Source organism: Chiloscyllium punctatum, chromosome 1, assembly GCF_047496795.1.
Source record: "Chiloscyllium punctatum isolate Juve2018m chromosome 1, sChiPun1.3, whole genome shotgun sequence".
NCBI lineage: Eukaryota > Metazoa > Chordata > Chondrichthyes > Orectolobiformes > Hemiscylliidae > Chiloscyllium > Chiloscyllium punctatum.
Genome location: NC_092739.1, coordinates 131179935 through 131198501, shown reverse-complemented (window position 1 = coordinate 131198501; position 18567 = coordinate 131179935). Strand labels below are relative to the sequence as shown.

Genomic DNA, 18567 nt, shown 5'->3' with positions numbered 1-18567 from the left:
AGAATACAGGAGGCATGGTTAGTAAATTTGCAGATGACACCAAAATTGTGGTAGTGGTCAGTGAAGAAGGTTATCTAAGATTTCAAAGAGATCCTAATCAATTGAGACAATGGACTGAAGAGTAGCAGCAGAATTGAGTTTAGACAAATGCGAGGTATTGCATTTTGGTAAAATGAACAAGGGCAGGACTTACACAATTAATAGAAGGGCCTTAGATGGTGCTGTGGAACAGAGTTTGAGGGGTTCAGGTACATAATTCTTTGAAGTTTGCATCACATATAGAAACTCTGGTTAAGAAAGCATTTAGCGTGCTTGCCTTCATTGCTCAGTATAGGAATTGTGATGTTACATTGAGGTTGTACAAGACGTTGGTGATGCCTCTTCGGGAGTACCCTTTTCAGTTCTGGTCTCCATGATATAGGAAGGATATTATGAAGCTAAAGAGGGTTTAGAAGAGATTTACCAAGATATTAGTAGGGATGGAGGATTAGAGTTATAAAAATAGTCTGCAAAGGATGAGTTTTTTTACTGGAGCATAAGAAATTGAGAGGTGACCTTACCAAGGTTTGTCAAATTGTAGGGGGTATAGATAAGTTAAATGGCATGTGTCTTTTCCCCGATGGGGGAGGGTGTGGATTTCAAGACTAAGGGACATATTTTTAAGGTCAGAGGAGAAAGATTTTAAAAAGACACGAGGGGCAGTTTCTTTTTATACGGAGAATGGTTCATGTGTGGAATGAACTTTCAGAGGCAGCATTGGATGCAGGTGCAGTTACAACATTTAAAAGACATTTAGATAAGTACATGAAGAATAAATGTTTAGAAGGATATGGGCCACAGGCAGGCAGTTGGGACTAGTTTAGTTTGGCATTACGGTCAGCATGAACAGGTTGGACTGGAAGGTCTCTTTCTACACTGTATAAACCTATAACTCTAAAATACAATTCTTAGGTTAATGACAAAATCCAATATTTCAGGTACTAAAGACAAAATTTACATGACTAATCAACCAATGCATTTTTAATGTGGTTTTTCTGTTTAAAAACAAGCAGTGGAAAGGATAATTGATTCTGTTTCCTCTCTTTTGTGTCTGAGACTATTGATGCTGATTATTTCATTCACATTGCTCAGACTTCATGCCAGCATGAAAGGACAGTAGGTTTCAGCCCACTCTAATGATCTTGTGTTTGTTTCAGGTGTAAGGTTAAGATGTTCTGTAATGTTTCTGTAAACCTTATTTTGTTTCTGCAGATAAACTGAAAAGTATCTTGAGTGATTGCAATATCATATACATTAACTGCAAGAACCCCTGAGGTGGTAATCATAAGATTCTTGCCCATTGTTGGCAGGGAGCTCAACTCCCATAATCCCAGTAATTTTTGTCTCTGTTAATGCTGATTGGTTCATTCTGCACACTCTTGGTTCTGAAAACCTTTTATCACAGAAGTGGAGCAATGTTTCAATTGTAGGCTCGAAATGAACAGTATGGGAGTACTTTTATAGAACTCAACAAATGAGATAGAAAAGGAGAGTACCAGAAAAAAAAATCATGAATCAGCTATGGTAACTTCACAGTATAAAGAAAAAGATACTGGCCACAAGATTCAGATTATAGATAATGTTACAGAAACTGGAGCAATTCAGTTTCGGTTGAATCTGCTGTTTCAGTTGCACTGCAATTTGATGATGTGCTTGCCACCACTGTACGGAGGTATGTGGAAGTGCAGAAGTTCGGTGACATCATTGGTAGGTATGTGAGGATGAGATAGAGTATCTGGCTATTATGCCTGAGCCTTTAGGGCTGCTATGGAATAAGTGATGGGGGTAGCATGAGAGGTCAGTGGAGAGGTGGATCATATGAAGATGCATTCACTGACCTTAATCAGCCACATCATGTCATCTGGCATGGCACTGTTGCCCTCACTCCCTTCAACCTTCTCCCTTGAGAAGGCTCCTTGGTTCCTCTGTGAAAACATGGTGCCCCTCTACATCTCCCATGCGAGGGCCACTAACATTATTCCTGCCAATCTAGAAGACCCCACTCTGTCCCACTATTCAGTTTTCTTTGTTTATTATAACATTAAAAGTCACCACTCCTAAGATCCACTGCAACTTTAGTGGTGCCGTTCCACTTTCAGGAAGAGCAGGCCGGTAGCACCAATAGCTGAATACAAGCACAGTGGCCCCAGCCCTGACCAGAGCACCATGGGACTACCCCTAACCGGAGCACAAGAGAGCAATCAGGAGAGCAAAGAGGGGATATGAGATAGTCTTGGCAGATAAAGTCAAGGATAATTCAAAGAAATTCTCCAAGTACTTAAGAGCAAAAGAACAACTAGAGAATGAATAGGACCTATTAAAGATCAATTAGGTTATCTATGTGTTGAACCTCAGGAGATGGAAGAGATTTCAGGACAGTTTATACTCATGGGACTCAGGGAAGTAATTATTGATGTTTTGAGAACACTTCACATTGCAGAGGAGAAAGTGCTGGAAGTCTTAGAAGACGTGACAGTGGATAAATCTCTTGGGCCTGATCAAATGTATCCCAGGATGTTGTGGGAAATTAGGAAAGAAATTGTGGGGCCCCTAGCAGAAATATTTGTATCATCTATTACCATGGATGAGGTGCTGAAGGACTAGAAGGTAGCCAATGTTGTGCCTTTATTTAAGAAAGGGTATAAGGAGAAGCCTAGGAACCACAGGCCTGGGAACCTGACATCCGTGGTGGGTAAGTGGTTGGAAGTGATTCTAAAAGACAGGATTTGCATGCATTTGGAGAGACAGGGACTGATAAAGGATAGTTAACATGGCTTTGTGCAAGGGAAACCATGTCTCACAAACTCGATTAAAGTTTTTGGGGAAGTAATCAAAAAGATTGAGGATAGAGCGGTAGCTGTTTTTTTACATGGACTTTAGTAAAACCTTTGACAAGTTTTCTCATGGTAAACTAATTTGAAAAGTTAGATCTCATGCAATTCAGGGTGAGCTTGCCGATTAGATACAAAATTGGCTTGATGGTAGAAGACAGAGGGTAGTGGTAGGGGATTGTTTTCAGCCTGGAGGCCTGAGACCAGCAGTCTTCCACAAGGATCAGTACTGGGTCCACTTTTGTTTGTTAGTTATACAAACAATTTGGATGGGCATTTAGAAGGCATGGTTAGTAGGTTTGTGATTGACACTAAAATTGATAGTATAGTGGACAGTGAAATAGGATATCTAAGATTATAAAGAGATATTGATCAATTGAGCCAATGGGCTGAGGAGTGACAGATGGAATTAAATTTGAATAAATGTGTGATATTTCAATTTGCTTAAACAAACAGTGGCAGGATTTATATAGTTAATGATAAGACCCTGTGTTGTGTTGAGGTACAGAGAGACACAGGTGTTCAGGTGATTAATTCTTTGAAATTTGCATCACAGATAGACTGGTGGTTAAGAAGGCATTTAGCATACTTACCTTCATTGCTCAGAGCTTAGAGGTTAGGGGTTGTGGATGTATCAGATATTGGTGAGGCCTCTTCTGGAGTACTGTGTGTAGTTCTAGTCACTCTGATATTAGAATGATATTATTAAATTGGAGAGAGTTCAAAAAAGATGTACCAAGATGTTGCTAGGAATGGAGGGTGAAATAACCGCACAGAAGCCTGCCACCAAGTCAACCTTTATTTATATGTCCATAGTACACTGGCTGTGGCCAGTAACTCAGTCAGTCCCCTGAACTGAGGAGATTCTAAATCTCCTGGTTTTCTTTTTGTTTGTTCTTTTGGGGGTTTTTCACTTTAATTTATATAGTGCAAGGGTATTTCCTGGTTGTATATTTTTTTCTTAGCCCTGCCACATTGGACTAAAGGGCATGCCAACATTGTCCTTTTCTCAAAGTGAAAGAGTAGCACACAGGCTGGAACCAGCCAGTGAAACAACAGTTCCCTAATGAGAGCTGAGTTACACCTGAAACACATTGACTATGTAGATCAGCCAAGGTTTCCCTGATTGGCCCAGATTAATAATCCCAGTCAAGCACTTTGTAGTTAACAAGGTTAACCTGATTCCAATCACTACAGAAGGTTTGAGTTATAAAAATAAGTTGCATTGGTTGGGACCTTTTTCACTGAAGTGTTGGATGACCTTACAGAGGTTTATAAAATCATGAGGTGCATACGTAACATGAATAGCAAAGGTCTTTTCCCTAAGATGGGGGAGTTCAAAACAATGGGGCATATTTTTAAGGTGAGAGAAAATAAGTTTAAAAAGATCATGAGGGGCAACTTCTTTACACAAACAGTGGGTCATTTTGGAAAGAACTGCTACAGAAGTCGTGGATACAGGTGCACATAACATTTATAAGACAGTTGGTCAGGTACATTAAAAGGAAAGATTTGGAGGGATATGGGCGAAATGCAGGCAATGGGAATTAGTTTAGTTTGGGAACATGGACTAGTTGGACTAAAGGGCCTGGTTCAATGCTGTATGAATCTATGACTCCATGACACATTGGTCCCAGTCCTGACCAAATAAGGAAGTTGTGAAACACCAGGAGGATTGCATGACTTCTGAGTGGAATCACATACAGGCTGATAAAGAATTGCAACTTGTATAGACAAGAAACCAGTGTAAATGAATTTATAGTTCAATTTGTTAAATTGTTTGCAAATTAATGTTCATTAATAAAGTGGAGTTTTTAATGTTATTAGCCTACCATGAAAGACACTATTCAAAAATACCTTTTTCCTTTGGAACTTTTACTGTTCTTTGAAATGCTACATGATAAGCAAAACAAATCTATTTGAGTCTGTATAAATACTAGAGAATGTATTTGTAAAGCAGTAATTTCAGACAGAGCATTGGTCCAGATTTGCAGCCCGAATATCACTTATTGTTATTAGGAAGTAAACTGGACATCTAGAGTACATGCATGCTCAGTTAAATGTGCAAGTGCTGAAACTATTGGACAAGTGAACCCTGCTTCTCTGCAAAATAACAGGACTTTTGGCGAGTAAGTGTTATTAAAATACATTTAAGTGTATGATACCCAGTAAATAAGATAGATTTATTTAGCAGGCTGACAAGTGACATGTAGCATTCGCACCACACAAATGCCAAGCAATAGCATCTTCAATAAGAGACAATTTAACCACTGTTCCTTGACATTCAATGGTGGTGCCATCACTGAATGCCCCGCACTATCAACAACCTGTGGGGATTACTATTGATCAGAAACTCAACTGGACTAGCCACATAAGCACAGTGGCTACAAGAACAGGTCAAAGGCTAGGAATACTGCAGCTAATAACTCGCCTCCTGGCTCTCCAAAGATTGTCCACCATCGACAAGGCACAAGTCAGGAGTGTGATGGAATACTGCCCACTTGCCTGGATGACTGCAGTTCCAAAAATGCTCAAGAAGCTTGGTATCATCCAGGACAAAGCAGTTGCTTGATTGACACCACATCCACTCCCTCCAAGACTGATGCAGCAATGTGTACTAGCTACATGATGCACTGCAGAAATTCACAAAAGAACATCAAACAGCACCTTCCAAACCCACAACTCATTCCGTCTAGATGAACAGGGGCAGAAGATATATTGGAACCCCACCATCTTCAAGTTCCCTTCCAAGCCCTATCTTGATTTGGAAATATTTACTTCGAAATAGCAATTTACTGAGTGCCAAAATCCTGGAATTCCCTCCCTCAGGGCACTGTGGGTCAACCAATAGCATATGGACCACAGCCGTTCAAGAAGGCAGCTCACTACGACCTTCTCTAGGGCAAATAGGGAAGGGCAATGAATGCTGGTCACCCAGCAACTCCCACATCCAACGAGTGAATAAAAAAAGAGTTGGGTCATTCAGGTCTAAGTGTTTTTTTTTAATTTGCATTTCACATATTCAGTGTTGAATATTGCAACAGAATCAAAAATTCCTTTCAATTCTTCTAAAGACTGATGAAATAGCCTTGAAAAATTGTTATTTTTTAAAAATTCATTCATGGGAAGACATTCATTGTTGGCTAGGTCAGCACTTATTGCTCATCCCTAATGACGCAGAGAGCAGTTAAAAGTCAACCACATTGCTGTGGGTCTGGAATCATATATATATATATATATTATATATATACCAGACCAAGTAACTTTCTTCCCTAAAGGACATTAGTGAACCAGATGGGTTTTTCCAACAATCAGCAATGAATTGATGGCTATAATTAGACTTTTAATTCTAGATTTATATTGAACTCAATTTCTTCCATCTGCTGTGGCAGGATTTGATTCCAGGTCCCCAGAATGTTACCTGGGTTTCTGGATTAACAGTCCAACAATGATGCCACTAAGCTATCACCTCCCTAACTCATTAAAGTTACCTCCTATTCATTAAATTGCTGTGTTTTGCTTTAGCAAGCGTGCAGCAAATTTCCATCACGTGTGCATGATGCCATAATATGGAAGCCAAACTTTAAAGTATAAGTATCATCAAGTTGTCAGCAAGTTTTTGAATGGATGAATTCATATCAAAATTAAATTTGTCCGAATAGAACAGCAAAAATTTGCACTCATGGTGGTCCCATGTTTATCTAACAACCTTTCTGCAGATCATTACTCAATTAAACCCTCCTGAGAATTCTCTTCTATTTTGTATTTGGTCTTTTGTTAAATTTCTAATAGTTTTGAATTTCCTTTAAATATGCTGCATAATTATCTTTGTGCTGAGAAATTAAAATTTCACTTCATAGCCCTTATTTATTTCCTTGTCATTAACTTCTCATATCAGTGTATCGCTTTAATTGATATTGTTCTTAGCACAAAAACATTGTCATATTCTTCTCATCAAACTCTTGCTTTACTTCCTTATTTGGAATGTCTAAAAGCAATGTTTACTTCATGAGTACAGCTATTGCTTTGGATGAAGATTCAATGGCGAATTAAACTATCTTTGAAAGTAGTTTCCTAAATGTGATGGCATTCATTACTGGGAGTAATAATAGAACCAATGGCAAGCTAAAGGGAGAGAATCTGCTGCTATGTACAATAGCATGTAACAGTTAGACATATGTGTCAAGGATTGTTTTACCCACTCTCTCCCTTACACTGGTTGCTGGTGATGACATACATATCTCTGAGGTAAATGAAAGGATTGTAGTTTATGCCAAGTGGGTGGGTAAATGTGATTAAAACTGTTTGTGTTTATATGAGCTGAAACACTGGCACAGAATGCCTCAACCAAATGCCTGTTTCTATTTTCTAACCTCTATAGATTTCGAAGTGTTCTGCACTTATAAAAAGCAAAAATAATCTGAATTTTCTTCCCTGAACCATTAGCATGGAGTGGGAATTCCCTCACAGAGCTTGTACTGAGAATGGGAGTGGAGTTATTAGCTCAGCTGCATTTCCAGCAGTTCTTTTGGAGTTGCTCCAGCTCCTGCTAAACAGGTGTGGCTGCAGAAGTTTTTGTATTTCTTTCCCAGTCTGTTCTGAGCAGCTAAAATTGTTGATGACAATTGTTGATTCATCTAACGGAAATTCAGCGGGGGATAGTTTAGTGTGAGAAAGCTGAAAGGAGGCTAATATTCCAATAAAAGGATTGAGAGGTGACAAGGGGCCAGGGAATGTTGGAGGTGCAGAAGTGGCTGGTGAGATGGACAGGATAGCTAGGAGGACACTGAAGGCAAGGAGACAGCAAAGGGATCAGTTTGTTGAGGAAAAAGAAAATCTCATGTCAAAGGCAGCAAAACACTCATCTTGCATCATGCTGGTATTTGTTGAGGTAGGAGTGTAGATGGGCGAGATTAAAATTCTTACTGCATGAGATTCACTAATTGAGTTACTTCCAATGCAAACCTGGAATCTGGGTTTGGGAAAGAGAAAGTGTACAGAAAAACAGTGCACAATCAGCCTTTGCTTGCAAAACTCAAAGTAATCCCTGACATGAAATATGAATCTGAGATCGAAAAATATCTTGAATATGCTAAGCATTCCCCTAACAACCAATTCAAGATTTTCAATCAGGCTCACAAAGTTAGCTCATGTATACCTACCGGAAGCTACATATATTCACACACAGAGGCCTGTCCTCTGAAAGAAAAAGGAACATCCCCAGGCATTGTACCTTGTTTGAATTATATAAAAGCATGCAGAATAATGTTTCCCTGGTGCATTTTCCATGGCATCATCTGTGCAATAGAGTCAACTTGCACCCAGTCAGCATCCTTTTCTTTCGTAATATAAACCGTTGCTCTCTTTTGATTTGGCATTCTTTTTCTGTTCTGATAACTACAAGGTGAATATCTTCTACAAATCTCACTTTTTTCATCAATAATAAAACCAAGTAAAAATTGAATAAGTCAAGGAATGCATAAATCAGACCATATGAAATGCTTATAATCAGAAGGAAAATGTTTACCACATTCACGTCCTTCATTAATAACAGATTTGTGTTATACACAGAGCAGTTGCATTATTTGTGCTGATGATCCATTATATTTTAATTTGTCAATGTTAAATTCATTCCTATAATTTTTGAAATTATCAGTTTTTATTCCTTGTCTTTTGATCTTTTCCCCCTTTGTTTGTTAATGTGCTCCTTATAACCTAACAATGACGTGATTCATTCATATATCCTATCTATCCTATAAGTTCCTACATTGAGAATCCTGTGCCTACCTCCTTCACTGAGCAGTTCCTTTCCTCCTCAATCCTCAGCCTTACCAAACTCTGGTGTCCTTCCTTCTGCCCCTCGGGATGTGGTCCCCGTTCTTGTCTCCAGCCGTTTTGTCCGACTCAGCTGGCGTCCACCTGCGGAAGCACATGGAAGTATTCAGACATACACGGTCTACTTCACCAGGGAAAGTGTTAACAGGTAGGTGCAGGCGAAAAATACATACAGGTATGTGCCTTAAACATTTTCATCAAACCTGTCATTCATTACTGCACATCTTGAAATTGCCAAATAAATATTTTATGTTGTTATCCTATCCATTCCACTTCCTCTTCCAATAATTTGTTGCTTTTGCAGTCTGTATTAATCAATACCTGTCAGCATTTTATTTCTAAAGTTTGTACTCCAATATTTTTGTGTTTCTGTCTGCTAGCATGAAACATTGGCTTTCCTGCTCCTCGGATGCTGTCTGACCTGCTGTGCTCTTCCAGCTTATATTTATTGACTCTGACTTCCAGCATCTGCAGTCCTTATTGTCTCCTGTCTGCTGGATCTATCTGTTTGCTAACCTTTTAATACTCTAGAGTGGTGCTGGAAAAGCAGAGCAGGTCAGGCAGCATCTGAGGAGCAGGAAAATCAACATTTCGGGCAAAAGTCCTTCATCAGGAATCTGATGAAGGGCTTTTGCTCGAAACATCGATTTTCCTGCTCCTTAGATGCTGCCTGACCTGCTGTGCTTTTTCAGCACCACTCTAATCTTGACTCTGATCTCCAGCATCTGCAGTCCTCACTTCCACCTTTTAATATTCTCGTCAAGCCTGAACATTCTTCCTTGTATTTATAATTGTCTGACTTTAACCCATCTCAGCTCACTTGCTAACAGAATCTTCAGCCATTTCCTGTGTCGATTATGTCAATGTACTGTTTATCTTACGAATCCTATCCACTATAACCCTGAAATCATTCAAAGCTCTCCAATACATTTTCTAACCTTCACCAAATCCCATTTGTCCCTTTCTCTGACACTCACTGAGCAGTAAGATTTAAAAATTTTTATCCTTACTTTTAAATATTTTAATGGCCTCACCCCATTCCCATCCCAAGCTCCCCCACATTCTTTGACATGTCTACATCCTTGTATTTTAGCGTTTTGAGAATCCCTAATTATAATTACTTCCTGTAACTCTATACTTTTCTTCCCTTCTTTGAGTTGCATCGTTAAATCTACCCATTTAACAAAGTGTTTAGCATCTACGCTAGTAACCTTTTTAGTGGCAAGATGTCAAATTTTGTTTTATAATACGAAGATTTACAGATGCAATTTGAACAGAAGTTGCTGGTTTTGAATAAGTCAGTATTAATTTACTGGCTGCCATTATGTACTTAAATCTATACTCATCTATCTTTGTGTCTTTCAGTCTGTCAACCTTTCCCTTAGTCTGTCTTCTCTTTTATGGTTAGTATTTTGTGAACTGTTCTTCCTTATAATCACGCAAGGAGCACCCGTTTCCCCCACCGCTAACAATACTACCCAGCCCCCAACCTTTGATTTCTTACCTGTTTCAAAGGTGGGTTTTTTTGTCAGTCAATAGCATTCTATTTGCCTTATTGCCAGGTTTCAGTCATTCTACCATTTCATTTGCATTTGACTCGACTGAAAAGGTTATGCAATTTATTTCTGAAATTCTCTATCAGTTATACTGGTAATAAATTTCCTGATAGTCCATTGCAAACAGTCACAAAAAGTGCATTCATTATTCTACCTGTACTATGCGCCATTTCTGGGTAAAAGACTTCAGGCAGCCACTATATTGTTCTTTGTCATGATTAATTGCTATTTATGCACAATGTTCCAACTAAACAGAGTAAATAATGTTTGTTCATTACTTCTACAATGGGAGATTTCTTCAGTTGTTATTACATCTCTTCTTCAGAATGGAAACCTCAGGTAAATCACTTCTTCCCCAAAGGCAGCCAATTACGCATTGTAACATATCTAGGAGTAACCTTTTATTGCTTGGAAACTTCACAAAGTAATAAATATAATTATTTACTGAACCTTACCACTAATCAAACTTTAACTCCGACAATGTGCTATGAGTAAGAGATAAACATAATCACTTGGAATTGTACACCATGTCCCGCTTTTGTAAAAGTCACCAAAACTGCTTATAGTACACAGGTTGCATTTGAATGAGAAAGATACTTTATTGACTGCATCAGATGAGAAGTTTCACCAAAGCTTCTGTCTTTCAGATATTGGCTGACCCTGATGTTTCTCATACTTCCTATTTTTCTTTTAGAGCTCAAGTGTTTGCAATTTCCCTTTTTGTTATTCCTTAATTATGTTTTTCTCTTTTTGTTATTTCTTAATGTTTGTTTCTTAATACTTTTCTAAATTCAGTTTCCCACATTATTATTAAAACCATAGGAAGTAGGAGCAGAGTTTGTTCCTCCATTGAGTCTGCTCTGCCATTCAAATGGATCACAGCTGATGTGATATTCCTCAAATCCAGTTTCCTGTCTTTGCCCCAAAACCATCGATTCTCTTCCTGATTAAAATACGTCTCTATCAACCTTGAATACAATTCATGACCCAGCCTTAACACCCCTCTAAGAAGAAGTGTTTCACAGATACATTGCCCTCTGAAAGAAGAAATTTCTCTTCATATCTGTATTGAATGTGTGATTGCCTACACACATTGGAGATAATGGAGATTATGCCCTCCAGTTCAAGACTCACCCACAAGGAGAAACAACTGTTCCACATTTACCCTATTAAGTCCTCTAAGGATCTTGTTTGTTTCAATAAGGTCACTTCTCATTCTTGTAAACTGCAATGAGTGCAGGACCAACCTACTCAACTTTTCCTGATAAAACAATCCCTCCATACCTGGGATCAACTGAGTGAATCTTCTCTGGACTGCTTCTAGTGTCATCATATCTTTCTTTAGAAAAGGATCCCAAAGCTTTTCATAATATTTCAATTGTGGTCTGACTACTGCTTTGCATAGTTTTGGCAAAACCTCTTCATTGCTATGCTACATTCCCTTTGGAATAAAGGCTAAGATTCCATTTGCCTTGTCTATTACCCAATGAACTTGAATGCTAGCTTTTTGAGATTCATGGATGAGGTCTCCCAAAACCCTCTGTGCTGTAGCTTTCTGCAGTCTTTCTCCATTTAAGTAATATTTAACTAATCTATTCTTCCTGCTGCATAACCTCATATTTTTCAATATCATAATCCATCTACCACATTTTTGCCACTTAATTCTCATTTATTTTTGTAATTCGCAAACTTGGCAATAGCACATTCACTTTCTTCATCCAAGTCATCAATATATATTGTAAATACTGTGGCCCCATAATTGATCCATGTTGCACTCCTCTAGTTACAGGTTGCCATCCTAAAAATGCCCTCCTATCCCAACTCTCTGCTCTCTGTTAGTCAATCCTCTATCTATACTAATGCACTACTTCCTACTTTATGGCCTCTTATTTTAATAAGTAACATAATGTGTGGGACCTGATTAAAATCCTTCTGAAAATCCAAGTGCATTACTTCACTGCTTCCCCTTTATCTATCCTCTTGTTACCTTCTCCAAAACTTTTGTCAATGTGTCAGGCAGGATATTCATACCAGACTTCTCTTCCTGATTTCAAAATGCATCCTGATTTCATTGATTTCTTCCAGTTCTTTTCAATGAGATATATAAGTGTCAAATTAAATTTTCACAATATAGTATTATAAGGAATACAAGTATTGAATATTGCCTAGAGACTACTTAAATGTCCAGCGGTGATTAAAAATACTTGCTTTGGAAAGCTGAGTACATATTTAAGTACAATCGAACATACCACTGTTCAAATATTGCTGGTGTTAACAAATAGCTTAAGGATAGTGCATAGACCTGGAATAATGTTTTCTGTGATTATTTGCAAGCTTTAATCATTCCTTGATAGTACAGATTATCCATCTTATCAAACTTGTTCTTAAATATGAAATGAAGATGATAATGTGACTTATTTCCTAGCTGAACATTGCAGTATTAAGCTGCTCCCATTTTCTCTTGGTTTAAAATCAGGGAGCGTGCGTTGAATACTTCCCACTATGGAGACCTGCAGCTTACCATTGGAAATTTGAAGCCAGAAGAAACCTATTTGTTCAGGATCGTAGCCTACAATGATTTTGGACCAGGGGAAAGTTCACAACCGATTAAAGTATCGACTCAGCCTGAGTGTAAGTAGTTGAAGTAACTGACAATTCTAGTGTGAAATATTCTCATGACTGTAGGTAAACACCTGAATTATTACAATAATACGTTATAATTTTGTCAAAAGTACTTTACTTGGCAATGCCCTGTGACAAGAAGATATAAATATTTATATATATGCAAGTGTGTGTATGTTGAAGGGATGAGGATTATCCATTGATATCCAAGACTGAAATCTCATTGTGTGAGGAAAATTCCTGACTTCCCAAACCTGACTGAGGGTGGGGGGAGGGAGTGGGAGTGGGAGTGGGTGTGGGTGTGGGTGTGAGGGATGTAGGAGTGTGGTGGGTGGTTGGAGGGTGGAATTGCCCTGAAATGCTGTATTTTTAATCAAGGTAATCAAGTGAAAACTGGAGTCAGATATGACATCACAGTGCCAAGGCAGCCACAAGGGCTGCTGAATGCCAAGGCAAACTGTAAAAGGATCTGCTTCAGCATTGTGGACCTCAGTCCAATTATAATAAAAGCTGTAAAACAAATATTAACACTCTAGACATCATTCCCACATATTCCACAAGCTTCACCCAAACCAATTAATGCCCCTCCCTTTTTCCCCTTCCACTCCTCATGGTCCCTCAAGGTGTCCATGCCAAATATGTTCCTCCATGTACTACATGTGGCTCTTCATACCTTCTATGATAATCTAGTCTTTCGACTCATCATCGCTCCTCATACCCTCTATGTTAACTTAATACTAACCCATGTAAGCCCATGACCTCTGCCACCATTTTCCCTTCAATCCTCAAAGCAAACCCATCCAATTTCCAATATCACTAAGATCAAGTGTTATACTGAAGTGAAAGAAAATGAAGGTCTGGATATCTGGTACTTAGGTTTTCAAACATCATATGGATAGGTCTCTACTCAGTACATTTGATTACTTCAAGTAGGGTGGCACGGTGGCTCAATGGTTAGCACTGCTGACTCACAGCAGGTTCAGTTCTAGCCTCAAGTGACTGTGTGTGTGGAGTTCCCTGTTTCTGCGTGGGTTTCCTCTGGGTGCTGCAGTTTCATCCGCAATCCAATGTGCAGGTTAGGTGAATTGGCCATGCTAAATTTCCGTAGTGTTCAGGAATGTGTAGCTTAAGTACATTAGTCAGGGGTAAATATTGGGTAAAGGAATGGGTCTGGATGAGTTACTGTTGGCGGGTCAGTGTGAACTTATTGGGCAGAGGACCTGTTTCCACACTGTAGGGATTTGATGAAATACTAATAAACAGAAATACATTCTTCAAGTTTTTGAGAGCTGACCTGATCGAACTAGATAAAATTGTGGGAGGTGACCTGATAAACGTATACAAAATTATGAGAGGCATGGATAGGGTGGATAGTCGAAGTCTATTTTATTAGCACATTGAAGTGACCAAAATTTGATATTTTATAAATGAAAATCTTTAGAGGTGATGGTTTGGGATTTAAATTATCCTATGGTATATAAAAGCACTTGTAGCTTAAGCCATCTAAATTCAGTTTTTATGTTATTTTGCATGGGATGCAAGTTTTATTGCATCTATAATTGCTCAGAGGGCAGTAAAGAATCAATCACATTGCTGTGGGTCTGGAGTCACATATAGGCCAGACCTGGTAAGGGTGGCAGTTTTCTTCCCCAAAGGACTTGACCGTAAAAATTCTCTTAGTTTATTTATGACTACATGATCATAATTAGGCTAGCTATGTGATAATAATATTACATCTATATCAATGGAATAGAACGTGGGCAGCACGGTGGCAGTGGGCATTGCTACCTCACAGCGCCAGAGACCCAGGTTCAATTCCTGCCTCAGGCGACTCTCTGTATGGAGTTTGCACATTCTCCCGTGTCTGCGTGGGTTTCCTCCCACAGTCCAAAGATGTGCAGATTAGGAGAATTGGCCATGCTAAATTGCCCGTAGTTTTAGGTGAAGGGGTAAATGTAGGGGAATGGGTCTGGGTGGGTGGCGGGTCGGTGTGGACTTGTTGGGCCGAAGGGCCTGTTCCCACACTGTAAGTAATCTAATCTAAAAAAAGAACACTGGATGTGTAATGTGTCTTGTTGAAATTATCTTCATGATCAGTACCTTTTGAAGGCCCTGAGTATTCTATTAGTTAGAAATAAAGCACGTCATGCAGTATTGAACATAGAATGTATCAAAGTTAGGAATATACATAAGCACAGCCTGGACAACACTGTTTCTGACATAACCATATTTGAGTAAAGGTAAACCAGTCCCTCTCCAACAAAACCATCTCAGGCTAACCATGAATTAAAGTGCTATAAAACGTCAAAACTATCTGGTCTTTATTGGAACAACTGATAATTAATGACTACTTCCATTCATACTATTCACCAATCAGACTTATGTGAAATATTAACAGTTGCCATATGATTAGCAAGCTCAGTACTTCAAGTATAGATCACAGAGTAGCATGTCCATCTAAATTCTCTCAAAAGCCATTAAGAGCTTGATAAATCATAATAGCCTGATGCAAGTAGCACTAATCCACAACAACGTAGGACTTGTCCATATGCATTGCACCCATTACAGCGTTCTTTGTAAACCTGTACGGATAAAACCTTTTAATTCTTAGCAATCACAACTCATTCATCAGTTACCTTTTAATACAGGTTATTATATTTGCATGAAATGCTACCATAATTGTTTGAGATCTACTAACTCAACATCGATCCTTAAACTTGAGAGTTTCCTAAACTGTGTATTTTGTATGTTACTTCATTAAGTCATCAGGAAAGTTCTGAATTGATGCATTGCTGACATCATGAAATTTGTTCCATCACCAATGCTTATAAAGTTTTAAAACATACAAGAGCTCTAAAGCATGACAGTATAAATCCTGTATAAAAAAACAGAAGTATCAATAGTTCTACAAGTTATATTTTCTCCCTTCAGCTTGTCCATGTATGTTTGACCCATTATGTTTAAGCTGCGAACATGAGTAAATGTTATTCAAAAACTCAGTGAAAGCTTGATTATCTAAATCTGATTGGTGTTGAATTGGGCTGACAAGATAATCCCAACCAAGGATAGTATGCTGAATATCGTGATCTCCTGGTTCAGCATGGGTAGAATGGAATGAGTTTCTTTTATTGTTACTTTTTGTGTACTCAGGTATCCAATCTAAAAGGCTCAGTGTGCTTTAATCCCAATAATGCACCCATCGATTATGTTATTACTGCAATTTCTTAGAGTATGAATTCTAAACACCTAATCTCTGTATGTGACGGTAATCCATCTTAATGCTGTATCATTTCTGTTAAAATGATTGACTGTACATGCAGGTTGGATCTGATACCAATGAACCATATGGAAATGTGAACCCAGTGCCTACCTCTTTAATCAGTTTAAGAGCTCATAGCAAGATCCCTCTTTTTGAAATAATCACCTGAAGCATAGGAATCTGGCTTTGAATGAATGCTTTGTATCTCAAGATTAAATTGTTCTGCCATGCATTCTTGGGTTTGTATATGGGCTATTGTTTTCATTTTCCCAATACTTCAGAGAAGATTGAACATCTTATCTAATTACTTCAGACTAATCTCTGTATTCCACATGAGGTAACTTTGTGAAATGCTGTTCAGCCTAAAAGAAGTTATCAGAGTATAGAAAGAGATACCACCCTTTGCTTAAAAGGGCATGGTCTTCTTGAAATAATTGAAATTGAAATTTTGCTCTGAAGAAGACCACTGGGGATGTATAAAAATAATTAGAGTACAGAGGTTTACGTGGTAAAATGAATGCAGAGTTTCTTACTGGACACGCTAGCCACAGTGGAATCCCAGTAGAGATTTCCTTAATTTCTAAGTTGGCTACACAAATGTATATAGTCTATTGTTTGGTGTTGGTAGAATGTTAATTGCACTGCTAACCCTGCTCTTTATCTTACCTCATGTTCACAAATACGCATTCGCCACCAAGAGTGGTAATTAGGAGCAGTACACTGACTTTTGTTTTAAAGTTGTTTCAGTGTAAAATATCCTGGCAGACTATGAAAATAAAGGCTTTTTTAAAAAAAAAGTTGTTGTTTTAAGAAAATAACTTTGTGAAATTCTTTTCTGATCATCCTGAAAGCAGATTCCAGTTTATCATGCTGACTAGGTAACACACAATCTCATTGAGCCATCTACTTTTTTCCATTTAAGATATGAAATAGGGCGTTGTGTAATTGATGGAAAAGCACTAGAGAGCTTGAAGCATCAAGCAGACCCCCAACCAGCTATGAGCTACAGGATTAATGTTCTGACATAATTTTGTTTTCCCACTATAACCTTCATTTCCCTTCATGTTTGTAAAGGAATGATACTATTGGAATAAATAATCCCTGCTTCATGATCTCCCTATTTAAATATCTTGTTATTGACATATAATCATCTACCCCCTTTGTGAATGCTAAATCAACACACACCCTTTGTGCTGGAAATTTACCTTGGTGCTCATTACAAAATACCCTGAGTTCCGATAAAAGTTCACAGACCTGAAACATAACATCTTGTTTCTCACCTTACAGATGATGCTTGGTGTTTCTAGCATTTTCTGCTTTTATTTCCATATCAAATTTCTCATGGCACAAGAGATCCATTCCAGATAAAATAGCTGATATTAGAGGGAAAATAAAGGAAATGGTATCGCACTGTAGGAAAGCAACAAGAAAAGTCAACTAACCTATAATCTTCTCAAAACAAAACAGTGAAAATCTAAAACCAGCCTTCCCTTTTTAGCCATTAACAATAACAGTTCCAAATGTCATACTATCTGAATATATCCAGCTGTGCCAGGAGACGTTTTAAAAGCACATGTTCACACAAACACTTTAATCTCCTTTGGGGAACACTTGATTAAGGAATAATGATTTGTGGACTGATTATTACCCCATTGGGGCAAACCATAAACACATGTGCTGTGCAATGGAGGTTCTGGTGTTGGACTGAGTTGGACAACAACAGGTTTCTTTGAAAACGCAAGCTTTCACAGCCTCGCTGCTTCTTCAGGTGCTAGCGCTGAAAGCGAGGCTCTGAAAGCTTGTGTTTTCAAATAAACCTGTTGGACTATCACCTGGTGTCGTGTGAGGTTTGAGACTTGCTGTGGTGTGGTCAACAAGTGTTGGTTGGGAATTGAATCCAGTGCTTGTGACCTTGAAATGTAGATGCCACCACTGCACCATTGGCCTCAATGACAGTTGACCAAATCGATTAGACTTATTATAAATCCTTTATAAAAATGAAAGCATCACTAGTTTCACAAGTTATTCTTTTCTCCTTTCAGGTTGTCCTTGAGTGTTTGACCTACTATGGTGCACCAAACTACAGCACAAAATATGAAAACCACTGTGATTTAATAAACCTGAAGAGAAGAAAGGAATAAAACAGCTTAGCTGAAATAGTTTATATCAGCCCCAAAAGAAAGTATTACAGTACATCCCAAAGGAATAATACAGCTTGATAGTTGTTGCTGAACATTATTTGAGTATAATTCTGTGACAGGGATCCTTTAGCTCTTTTAGAAGCCTGCAAGTTTCCTAACATACAAAGCTGATCTTCTGAAAACAGCATTAGCTCCCAATTTCTTTTTCTTTGGTTTGATGTTGGCAAGGATGTTAGCATTATGGAAATTAACTAGGCCAAGTCCTGGGCCACTTACAGAACGCT

General features: G+C 38.4%; 1 protein-coding gene across 2 annotated transcripts in view; it reads left to right on the top strand.

Annotated features, from left to right (window-relative positions):
- dcc (DCC netrin 1 receptor) overlaps positions 1-18567 on the top strand; it is a 1336447-nt gene that overhangs the window by 965468 nt on the left and 352412 nt on the right. For both annotated transcript variants that reach the window (XM_072574203.1, XM_072574193.1), the window contains exons 8-9: positions 8697-8853; positions 12738-12892. In XM_072574203.1, coding sequence (XP_072430304.1) covers positions 8697-8853; positions 12738-12892 — 312 coding nt within the window. The remainder of the gene's footprint in view (positions 1-8696; positions 8854-12737; positions 12893-18567) is intronic.